Consider the following 13,221-nt stretch of genomic DNA (forward strand, 5'->3'; position numbering starts at 1 on the left):
GAACTTAACTCCTCCTTCCTTCCTGAACATGCACACTCAACATCACACAAATAAATAAAACTAATCCCTGCACCCAACAAAAATAAACTCTTGAAAGCATGAATGTATGGAAGAAGCAATAACTGCAGCAGAAAATGGGTCAGAGCCTATAGAAGTCCTGTGGAAATGGGTTTCAGGCAGAGAATTGTGGGTATTTATCCTTGAGTCTCAACTTCACCTTGTTTCAATTGAGCCTTGAAACGCAGACAAGGTCTCTGCATTCTCTGAATACCTGCATGCTAGCTTTGTGGTGTAGCGCTTCACATTTCTCAGACAATGCAAAGTGACCTGGGACTACATAATTAACTCCTTCAACATAAGTCCATAATTTTCCACCCATTTCATCATCCACCAGGCATAAATCCAACTGATTAGACAACTACAAGCACACCTCATCACTATAAGCCACACGATTTGAAAAATCATTGTTCAAAAGCACATACCAAAAGAAAAAAAAGTATATCAATTATTAAAATATTAAAATTAAATATAATATTTTTGGGGGTTCTGTTCAAATCAAAAGAACTCAAGTAATCAAATAAGAGCTAAAATAAAATAAAATAAAAATACATTAATAATGCAGTGTTTGATGGTTTGTAGTTTGACAGATGTTTGGAGTTGTTTCTTACCTTGATATTGCAGGCTTGCTCCATCAGGCGCCGAGCGTTCTCTGCCGCCCTGTAGCGTTTAGGCAGTTGGACCCGGAAAAATTTCAGTGCACCCTCAAAGTCAGCTTGAAGCAGGTCTTCCTTGGAGGTCTGCATGCAGACAGAAAAACAGAACTGGTTTAGGGTCTTTTCAGTAAAATCAACCTGATATACTGCCTGAAGAGGAACTTTGCTAGGTGATTGTTTTCCTCTTATGTTTGCATTGGCCTTTTGTGAACCTGACAAAGCCACATAACCTTTTACAGATGCTATATTGGTTGAGCATAAATCAGATATTAAAATCCATATATCCAATGACAACAACAGTAAGAGTAAGATTTGTGCAATACAATATAATTTACCTACATTTCACTGCTGGTTATACCCTGTATAATTGTGTGTGAGACAAATAAAAATCTTGAATCTTGAAATAATTTCTAAGGAAGTACCAATACTGAAAGTCTGGCTGATAGTGAAAAGCTAATCATTACTTTCATTTTATGGCCAATATAACCGATATATAGCCAAAATTTAATCTGTACTAATCTGCTAACAGAAAAGAAAATAAATACACATTAAAAATAAAAAAAATAGTTTGTTTGCAGCAACTGAACATACATAAAAAAATCAACAAAAAGAATAATAATAATAAACCTAAGGCATCAAAGCATTTTAATAAATAAAATATATACAAACATTTATAAATAAATAAAAGCACATTAAAAAGAACAGTTTATGCTGCAAGTGAACTCAAGGCATTAAATAAATAAATTAAATAAAAATAAATAAATGCACATAAAAAAAAATAGTTTATATGCTGCAAGTTAACTTAAGGTATTAAAGCATTGAATAAATAAAAAATAAAAAATAGATTGTATGCTGCAAGTGAGTTAGAAAAAAAGCATTGCCAAACAAACAAATAAAACATTTTTAAAATAAACAGAACAGTTGCAAGTGAATGTAAGGCATCAAAGCATTGTCAATAAAATCAAATAAATATACAAACAAACAATCAAACAAATAAATATATAATTAAAAATTTAAATTATTTGTATGCTGCAAGTGAACGTAATGTATCAAAGAACTAAATAAATAGAAAAAATAAAGTGTTTACATACAACTCAAGGCTTCAAAGCATCATTAATAAAATAAATATTTTTTTTACTGATACTTATACAAAGACCACACAAGCAGCCTGGTAAGAGCCATATAAAAACACACAAATCATAGACAGACATGAAGATGGCTCCTATTTGCAGCAGCTGCCCCTCACCGCCAGCAGCCGGGGCACAAACAGGCGGTGACCCATGCCCAAAAGCCCCATGACTCTATCGGTACGGTCATTGACCTCTCCAGCGCCCCCTTCCTCCAGCCTCCGCACGGCGGGTGGTATCTGAGCCCATAGCGGCGGTGAAGGCAAGTCTCTCTCTGGGGTCAAAGGTGAAAGAGCCTCTTGAGCTCCCTCAGAGTCCCCAGCATCGTCCTCCCACGGAGGCTCTGGGGCTGACCTGGAGTCAGCCACGTTGACGTCCCGAGACGGCGTCCAATCTTGGAAAAGTTCGTCCAGGCGGTTGATTCGGTAGCGCTAAAGCAATCTTGGTGTCATTCGATCATGATTCGACAAGCGCGAGCATGCGGCGTCAAAAACCGGAAAGTGGATTCACACTTACGTTGATCCATCTTGGGTCCGCAATGTAAAAAATATCAGAGACCACGCCTAGTTTAAAAGACGCCAAAGCAAACCGAAAGTGGCTTGACATACTTCAACGAGGAAATATGCTTCGATCCCGGTTTATCATTGGCCGGCTCCTCCCAAATCCCAAATTTGCAATCTGTTGCCTGGCAACAGGCAGGAGGAGAGTCGTGTGGTGCTGTCGAGACTGACAGCACGTCTTCCGTGTTTTGCTCGTCTTCAAAGCATCTCGGATTGAAAGTTGATTCGTCGGGTGGATTCTGCCAAGTCCGTGGAGTCAAGCTAAGTCCTCATTCTCCCTCGGTCTAGAGTCAGGCAGCTCTGCCATCCTGTCTAGGTCCAGAAGTGTCCGAAAGGTGCTAAGTGTGGGATGAAGGAGGCGAGATGCGAGACTGGGTGGACGTTATCGTCTCCTTGTCCTCCGGCCTTCGTTACTCCAGCTCCGGTGTCTTCTTTGCTTTGCTTTTCCCAAGTCGACGAGCGCATGAGAGGAAGACAGGGAGGGAGAGATGCTCACAGAGATGCTGTCGATGCTAGAAAAGGCGGCGGAGTGGCGGAAAGGGAGGAGGAGAGGAAGATAGGAGGGGCGTTGTGAGGGAACGGGAGACCGTGGACGAATGGACAGTGGACATGGCCGAGGCTTCAATGCAGCTCATGCTAAATGCTAATTGCTGCTGGAAGCTTGCTGAGGGAACAGACGGGGGACATGTGGATAAACAGAGCGCGAGATGAAGGGGTGTGGAGAGAGAGAGAGAGAGAGAGAGAAGAGGAGGAGGGGGTTTGGGAGCCTTCGGAGAGAATGTCGTAATGGTTAGCCAATAGGAGCGAGGCAGTGCAACCCCCTCTAGCTCCTCTCTCTCGCTCTCTCTCTCTCTCTCTCTCTATTAATGCACATCTCTTGCTTCCTCACATGCAGTCACATCACCTTCTGTCCACCTGATTTCTTCTGTTTCCATTTAAACGTGGTGGGAAAACTGCAGAACATACTAACAATAATATTTCTTTATTTTAAACACATTATAATTTAATCAGTGAGGAAAATATAATAAAAAAAAAACACATGGGCAACCTGTCAAGAATATGTTTGGTTTATATTTCACCCCAAAATAAGAAAGAAATAATGTTTTACTTTATTTAAAACAGCTAGAAGACAAAGACAAAAAAAAAAAAAAATACTGTATAGTATAGATTGTGGTCAATAATACACATTTCCTTATGTGGAACATTGGAGGACAGGAATCTCTACGATGAAAATATAATCAGAATCGCAATTGAGAAAAATGTGAACTACAAAATAACATTCAGATACAATATGACAGAATTGAATAAACAATGTTTTAATATATTATTTTTTGGTTATACTTTACATTTTATATTCAATTTCTTTTATATAATAATCTTGTTCAGAACTAACACAGCACAGTGCAAATTAAAAAATAGTACGCCTCATGACACTGAATATTTTTTAATCATGTTTTTTAAATATATTTTTAATTTATATTTTAATTATCTATTTAATATGTATGTATGTGTGTGTGTATGTATATAAACTCAGCAAAAAAAGAAACGTCCCTTTTTCAGGACTGTGTATTTCAACAATAATGTTGTAAAAATCCAAATAACTTTACAGATCTTCATTGTAAAGGGTTTAAACAATGTTTTCCATGCATGTTCAATTAACCATAATCAATTAATTAACATGCACCTGTGGAATGGTCGTTAAGAACTTAACAGCTTACAGAGAGTAGGCATTTAAGGTCACAGTTCTAAAAACGCAGGACACTAAAGAGACTTGTCTACCGACTGTGAAAAACACCCAAAGAAAGATGCCCAGGGTCCCTGCTCATCTGCGTGAACGTGCATTAGGCATGCTGCAGGGAGGCATGAGGACTGCTGATGTGGCTAGGGCAATAAATTGCCATGTCCGCACTGTGAGACGCCTAAGACAGCGCTACAGGGAGACAGGAAGGACAGCTGATCATCCTCGCAGTGGAAGACCACCTGTAACAACACCTGCACAGGATCGGTACATCCGAATATCACACCTGCGTGACAGGTACAGGATAGCCACAACAACTGCCCGAGTCACACCAGGAACACACAATCCCTCCATCAGTGCTCAGACTGTCCGCAATAGGCTGAGAGAGGCTGGACTGAGGGCTTGTAGGCCTGTTGTAAGGCAGGTCCTTACCAGACATCACCAGCAACAACGCCGCCTATGGGCACAAACCCACCTTCGCTGGACCAGACAGTGCTCTTCACTGATGAGTCACGGTTTTGTCTCACCAGGGGTGATGGACGGATTCGTGTGTATCGTCGAAGGAATGAGCGTTACACTGAGGCCTGTACCCTGGAGCGGGATCGATTTGGAGGTGGGGGGTCCGTCATGGTCTGGGGCGGTATATCACATCACCATCGGACTGAGCTTGTTGTCATTGCAGGCAATCTCAATGCCTTGCGGTACAGGGAAGACATCCTCCTCCCTCACGTGGTACCCTTTATGCATGCTCATCCAGACATGATCCTCCAGCAGGACAATGCCACCAGCCATACTGCTCGTTCTGTGCGTGAGTTTCTGCATGACAGCAATGTCAGTGTGCTGCCATGGCCAGCGAAGAGCCCGGATCTCAATCCCATTGAGCACGTCTGGGACCTGTTGGATCGCAGGGTGAGGGCTAGGGCCATTCCCCCCAGAAATGTCCAGGAACTTGCAAGTGCCTTGGTGGAAGAGTGGGGTAACATCTCACAGCAAGAACTGACAAATCTGGTCCAGTCCATGAGGAGGAGATGCACTGCAGTACTTCAAGCAGCTGGTGGCCACACCAGATACTGACTGGTACTTTTGATTTTGAGCCTCCCTTCATTCAGGGACACATTATTCTATTTCTGTTAGTTACATGTCTGTGAAACATTTTTAGTTTATGTCTTATGGTGTTGACTCTTTTAGTGTTCATACAAATATTTACACATTAAGTTTACTGAAAGTAAAAATAGTTAAAAGTCAGAGGACGTTTCTTTTTTTGCTGAGTTTATACACTCACCTAAAGGATTATTAGGAACACCATACTAATACTGTGTTTGACCCCCTTTCGCCTTCAGAACTGCCTTAATTCTACGTGGCATTGATTCAACAAGGTGCTGAAAGCATTCTTTAGAAATGTTGGCCCATATTGATAGGATAGCATCTTGCAGTTGATGGAGATTTGTGGGATGCACATCCAGGGCACGAAGCTCCCGTTCCACCACATCCCAAAGATGCTCTATTGGGTTGAGATCTGGTGACTGTGGGGGCCATTTTAGTACAGAGAACTCATTGTCATGTTCAAGAAACCAATTTGAAATAATTCGAGCTTTGTGACATGGTGCATTATCCTGCTGGAAGTAGCCATCAGAGGATGGGTACATGGTGGTCATAAAGGGATGGACATGGTCAGAAACAATGCTCAGGTAGGCCGTGGCATTTAAACGATGCCCAATTGGCACTAAGGGGCCTAAAGTGTGCCAAGAAAACATCCCCCACACCATTACACCACCACCAGCAGCCTGCACAGTGGTAACAAGGCATGATGGATCCATGTTCTCATTCTGTTTACGCCAAATTCTGACTCTACCATCTGAATGTCTCAATAGAAATCGAGACTCATCAGACCAGGCAACATTTTTCCAGTCTTCAACCGTCCAATTTTGGTGAGCTCGTGCAAATTGTAGCCTCTTTTTCCTATTTGTAGTGGAGATGAGTGGTACCCGGTGGGGTCTTCTGCTGTTGTAGCCCATCCGCCTCAAGGTTGTGCGTGTTGTGGCTTCACAAATGCTTTGCTGCATACCTCGGTTGTAACGAGTGGTTATTTCAGTCAAAGTTGCTCTTCTATCAGCTTGAATCAGTCGGCCCATTCTCCTCTGACCTCTAGCATCAACAAGGCATTTACGCCCACGGGACTGCCGCATACTGGATGTTTTTCCCTTTTCACAGCATTCTTTGTAAACCCTAGAAATGGTTGTGTGTGAAAATCGCAGTAACTGAGCAGATTGTGAAATACTCAGACCGGCCTGTCTGGCACCAACAACCATGCCACGCTCAAAATTGCTTAAATCACCTTTCTTTCCCATTCTGACATTCAGTTTGGAGTTCAGGAGATTGTCTTGACCAGGACCACACCCCTAAATGCATTGAAGCAACTGCCATGTAGAAACCTCCATTTGTCAGTTTAACAGCTCTAAATCTTCTCCTATAATGCCTGATGAGGTTAGAGAACACCTGACAAGAGATCAGAGACCATTCCTTCATCCAGAATCACTCCAGATCCTTTAGATTCACAGCTCCATGTTGGTGCTTCTTCTCTTCAGTTCACCTCACTCATTTTCTACAGGGTTCAGGTCAGAGGACTGGAATGGCCAGCAGAAGCTTGGTTTTGTGCTCAGTGACCCATTTTTGTGTTGTTTTTGAGGTTTGTGTTTGGATTATTGTACGGTTGGAAGATCCAAACATGGCCCATTATAAGATTTCTAATAGAATCAGTCACTTATTGATTTTTTATCTGTTGGTATTTGATAGAATCCATGATGCCATGTGTCTGAACAAGATGTCCAGGACCTCCAGCAGAAATATAGGCCCACAACATCACAAATACAGCAGTATATTTCATTGTACACATGGGGTACTTTTTATCCCTGTGTTCACCAAACCCATCTTGAGTGTTTGCTGCTAAAAAGCTAATTTTTTAGTTTCATCTGACCATAGAAGCCAGTCCCATTTGAAGTGCCAGTCCTGTCTGATAACTGAATGTGCTGGAGTTTGTTTTTGGATGAGCTAGGAGAATTTTTCTTGAAATCCTCCCAAACAACATGTGGTGATGTAGGGGCTGTTTGACATTTTTTTTTTAAGGTTTTCTGACCCCGAGACTCAACTATTTTCTGCAATTCTCCAGCTGTGATCCTTGAAGAGTCTTTAGCCACTCAAACGTTCCTTCTCACCGTGCATTAGGACGATATAGACACACGTCCTCTTCCAGGCAGTTTCGTAACATTTTATGTTGATTGGAAATTCTTAATTATTGCCCTGATGGTGGAAATGGGGATTTCACTGCTCTAGCTCTTTTCTGAAAGCCACTTCACTAATTTGTGAAGCTCAATTATCTTTTGCTGCACATCAGAAATATATTCTTTGTTTTTTCTCATTGTGATGGATGATTAAGGGAATTTGGGCTTTGTTTTCCGTCCTATTTATATTTCTGTGAAACAAGAAGCCATGGCTGGATAATTTCATTTTCATAATCACCCTAGAGTGCTCAAAATTGTGAATATGAATGGGAGTATACTTCAGAGATATTTTACTCTTAAGAATTTCTAGGGGTGCTAATAATTGTGTCCAACGTGTGTTTGAGAAAAACATTTATTTCATAATGATATTTCCCCCCATTTTAAATTCTTATTATCCAAAGCTTTTTGTGAATTTTTTAAATAAAAGATCAAAAGGATTAACAAAGCAGGTTAATTTTCACAGTCTTCTTTGATCATATTTACCAAGGGTTCCAATAATTCTGACCACAACTGTATGTATATATATATATATATATATATATATATATATATATATATATATATATATATATATATATATATATATATATATATATATATATATATATATATATATATACATATATATATACACATATATATATATATATATATACACACATATATATATATATATACACACACACACACACATATATAAATATATAGATATATACATGTACATATATACACACACACACACAATTATCCAGCCACCAGATATAATTTTTTTAAATATTTTTTTACTAGCGGGTGCAGGACACTATAGTTAATTTATGTAAGCAAGGATAGCGAAATAAAGTAAACCGTGACATATTATATTCAAAAATTCTTCATACAGTGGACTACCAGTAAAATTTTAAAAATTTGGGACCCAAAATTAATCAGACACTTTGACCTGAGCATATTTTGCTTAAGTGTTTTTCTTTAATTGTTAATGCAACCTTTTTACATCTCAGACTGAACACAATTAAGCATTGCTTGGTAATTGGTTGACCTAAATTGGTATTATCTAATTGTGTACTTAAATTTAACAGCTGAAAGCAATTCAGTTTTATTCATTACATTCCTGTCTATCAAAGTTTTATATATATGGAGTCATTTTTATGCAAAAGATGGAACAAAAGGGACAAAACTGGGAACTAAATTTTAAATTGATATAAAAAATTCCACCACACTTGTATTTAAACATACACCTAAGGCGTGAAGTCACATGTATTTACATAACTCTTTTCACAATACACATTGTTTTGTGACAATATAAATGATAACATGACAGGTCATATGTCATAACTAATTATATCAGAAGCTTTTGTAAATCTAGTACCCTGGGATCTGAGGTTTCATTACAAAACCCCTCACAGTTCCTCTTCAATGAACACCTGGAGTTTGCAGAGCTTTAAAAAGAAACCAGAGAACATTATTCTGGTTCTCACATCTGCTGTAATTACAGAACAGGGAAGTGAAGTCTATTTCTCCACATTAAATCAGCAGATATATCCGCATCTTCTCTATAAGTTAGCTCAGACACATTCAGGCCAGAGCAGTCCGCTCGAGCAATAGCTCCATTTGTCATTCTGCCATTGCAGCTTACACAAAGGTGTGGCTTTGTGGATGAAGCTAATGTAGTAGTGCTGAGAACGCTGTTGGAAAGCTTCGCAGCAGACAGAATTGGCCAACCGATAATGACAAACTGTCCTTTAAATTGCAATGAAAGCTGAATAAAAACTTTATTCAAAACCACAATTAGAAACTATCAAAAATATTTGGTGTTTATAGGTGAATTTTGTTCTAAAAAGTAGCACTTCTGGGCTCTAAAAACCGCTGTACTATGGTCCTAATGCACCATGAACAGTGCTGTATCAGTAGAGCTGTAGTGGCATTACAGGGCTAATGACCCACAGCTGCATACTGTGTCATCTATCGTGTCGCTGATGATCAATAACACCACAACAACAAACCCAAATGCACGCATAGATCACTCTGACAGCAGCCACACGGCTCGGATCAACTTCCTTATTATGAAGTGTTAACAAGCCAATGCATCTTATGAAAAGAAAAATGCCATTTGCGTGCAGGAAAAGTGATAAATTGAGGTTATTTCCTGTTTAAGCTGCACTTCCTAACCTATGTTTTCATGTGTGGTTATTTGTATTATGAAACGATATCCTGTTTTTGTAAAGTTTTTGGGCTCATTTTTAAATGAAATATATGCATTTCATATTTGAAAAGCTTCATTTACAAATAAGCATCCATGATTTTTAGCATCTTGATATATATGAGATTGTAATACTATATTATGATATATAAAGTTTCTTGTTTCAGTTTCTTGTTTAATATTGCTCATAGCAAAAACTACAGAACCAGAAAGCTCTGAACAGCTGCACACAAATATTTGGTAGAAGAAAAGAAAAGAAAAAGAAAAAAAAAAATCAAGGCAATGTCTTCTGACCAGCAGAGGGAGACACACTCAATATTTTCCTTTTTTACCTGCAGAGTTGCTGTATTTTAAACTAAAAGCAATAAATCATGTGCAAGGATTCTCACACATTTTAGCAAATTAATTTCCCTGACTTATGATTAGGATAAGGACTTAAAATAAAAACTAATTAATTAAGTAAAACAAAATAAAATACAATAAAATACTAAACTCAAAGAAATGCCGTCGTGATTGGTAAATATAACAAATTATTATGACAATATAACAAAAACTTAAATGAAAATGAGAAATATTGCTTAAGCTGAAGTACTAAAATGACTAAATACAATAAGGAAAAAGCTAAATTAATAAAATGAATTAAAAAGTAAAATAAAATAAATAAAAAAATGTTGCACTCAAAACAAAATGGTGTTGTTATTGGTAAATAAGTTATTATGAGAACAGAAATAAAGCTGAAATTAAATAAAATAAAAAACTAAAGTACTAAAATGAATATGCTACAAAGAAAAAAATGTGATATGATAAAACTGTGTTATTGTGATAAAAGCACAACAAAATTAATTAAATTTAAACTTAAAATATAAACAAACTATAAAAATCAAAGCTAATTGAAAATTAATATTATAATATATAAGTTACGCTAATAAATTGCACAGATTCCAGCTAATAGTTTCAATCTAAACATGACTAGGAATAACCCCACAATGTTTTATTATTTTAATTAATTAACAATGAATTAAGTTTTGCAATAATTCATAAATAGGACAGAGATTTTAAGAGATTTCACTCACAAAGAACAATTTCTCATTTCTGAGCATAGCCACATACATTTCCATGACTTTTCACCGATTTTATTAATTGTCTCATTACTTTTTTGTCATATAAACCACCTCCGTCATGTGAATTTCCCTGACTGTTCTGAACTATTTAAAACAAGGAAATGTAAGCACGGTGAGGTGCAGTACCTTCAGAAGAGCCAGTGCCACATTGAAGATAATGTTCAACCCCTGTGAAGACAACGAAAAAAAAACAATTACACACACAGAATCATTTCTTTGAACATCAAACTGCCTGGAACGACAAAACGGACCACATACAAAGGGTGTTTTATTGTAATAAAGACGATACAATTTCATTTAAATGGCTTGGAGGAGCTGCAGTGCTGTAATAGCAAAGGGAAGTGCGATGCCGATTGCATTTGCATTTCCTAAAATAGCTCGAGTCATACAAAGAGCTCAAATGTGTGGGAGTGACAGGAGCTGAAGGAAGAGGCAAACAATCTCGCTCGCACACACTCAGGTGGACTGACAGGCAGGTGGATGTGAAGGACGGAGATGCTGTGTGTGTGTGTGTGTGTGTGTGTGTGTGTCAGAGGGGAGCAGGTGGCATCGCAGTAGCGAGTGGAGAAGCAATGCTGAAGTCAGCTCCGCATGGAAACACCCGTCTGGAGCATAGCTTAGACAACTCGTTCACATGGCAACACTGAGCTAAAAATATCCTGCATTCTCTATTAATAACAGACAGCCGAGGCTATCTCTCCCCGACAGGCTCTAGATGGCGCTAGGGGGCTAAATGGAAATTGCAGGGGGGGATAATTGTGTGTCTGCGTGTGTGTTTGTGTTTGTTGAGGGAGGGATGAGACTTTACTTTTTGGCTTGGGAGCTGAAGGTTATGCAAGAAATAAAAATACTATGATTCTTGTTAGAATTTATACTAGTAAAACTATCAGTATGTATATCAGGCAATATCAGCAATTTACAACAACCTGAGCATTTCTTTATACGTTAGCTTGAAGAATTACCATAGAAAGTTTAAAAATTGCAGTAATTAATTGCAGGAACTATTGAGGATAGTTTGGGATCGGTGAGATTTTTTTTCATATTTTTGAAAGAAGTCTCTTTCGTTTGATCGAAAAATACAGTAAATTTGTAATATTGTGAAATATTATTACAATTTAAAATAATTGGGTTTTATTTTAATATATTTTAAAATGTAATTCATTTTACAAAGGATACAAAGCTTTTTTCTCATTTGAGTAGAAAGTTAAAATTGAATTTAATATATAAATTAATATATAGACTAAAAATATATATATCTATGATAGATAGATAGATAGATAGATAGATAGATAGATAGATAGATAGAACGATGATAGATAGATAGATAGATAGATAGATAGATAGATAGATAGAACGATGATAGAACGATGATAGATAGATAGATAGATAGATAGATAGATAGAACGATGATAGATAGACAGACAGACAGACAGACAGATCGATAGATAGAACGATGATAGAACGATGATAGAACGATGATAGAACGATGATAGATAGAACGATGATAGATAGATAGATAGATAGATAGAACGATGATAGAACGATGATAGATAGATAGATAGAACGATGATAGAACGATGATAGATAGACAGACAGACAGACAGACAGATCGATAGATAGAACGATGATAGAACGATGATAGAACGATGATAGAACGATGATAGATAGATAGATAGAACGATGATAGATAGACAGATAGATAGAACGATGATAGAACGATGATAGAACGATAGATAGAACGATAGATAGAACGATAGATAGAACGATAGATAGATAGACAGACAGACAGACAGACAGATAGACAGATAGAACGATGATAGATAGATAGATAGATAGATAGATAGATAGATAGATAGATAGATAGATAGATAGATAGATAGATAGATAGAACGATAGATGGAACGATAGATGGAACGATAGATAGATCGATAGAACGATAGAACAATAGATAGAACGATAGAACGATAGATGGATAGTGTCTTTACTGTCACTTGTCATTAATATGCACTTTGCTAAACAAAAGTATTACTTAAAAATAAATAAATATTAATATTATATTAGATAAGTTATATACAGGTGCTGGTCATAAAATTAGAATATCATGAAAAAGTTGATTTATTTCAGTAATACCATTCAAAAAGTGAAACTTGTATATTAGATTCAATCATTACACACAGACTGATATATTTCAAATGTTTATTTCCTTTAATTTTGATGATTATAACTGACAACTAATGAAAGTCCCAAATTCAGTATCTCAGAAAATTAGTGAAAATGAATATTGAATATTGTGAAAATGTTCAATATTGAAGACACCTGGTGCCACACTCTAATCAGCTAATTAACTCAAAACACCTGCAAAAGCCTTTAAAGGGTCTCTCAGTCTAGTTCTGTAGGCTACACAATCATGGGGAAGACTGCTGACTTCACAGTTGTCCAAAAGACGACCATCGACACCTTGCACAAGGAGGGCAAGACACAAAAGGT

General features: G+C 37.5%; 1 protein-coding gene across 3 annotated transcripts in view; it reads right to left on the reverse strand.

The window, feature by feature from the left end:
* LOC306875309 (rab GTPase-activating protein 1-like) overlaps positions 1–13,221 on the reverse strand; it is a 105,440-nt gene that overhangs the window by 16,438 nt on the left and 75,781 nt on the right. For all 3 annotated transcript variants that reach the window (XM_079425778.1, XM_079425780.1, XM_079425779.1), the window contains exons 18-19: positions 10,861–10,902; positions 669–797 (exon numbers count right to left, since the gene is read on the reverse strand). In XM_079425778.1, the coding sequence (XP_079281904.1) occupies positions 669–797; positions 10,861–10,902 (171 nt within the window). The remainder of the gene's footprint in view (positions 1–668; positions 798–10,860; positions 10,903–13,221) is intronic.

The sequence above is a fragment of the Barbus barbus genome (genome assembly GCF_936440315.1).
Source record: "Barbus barbus genome assembly, chromosome: 9".
NCBI classification, from domain to species: Eukaryota; Metazoa; Chordata; class Actinopteri; order Cypriniformes; family Cyprinidae; genus Barbus; species Barbus barbus.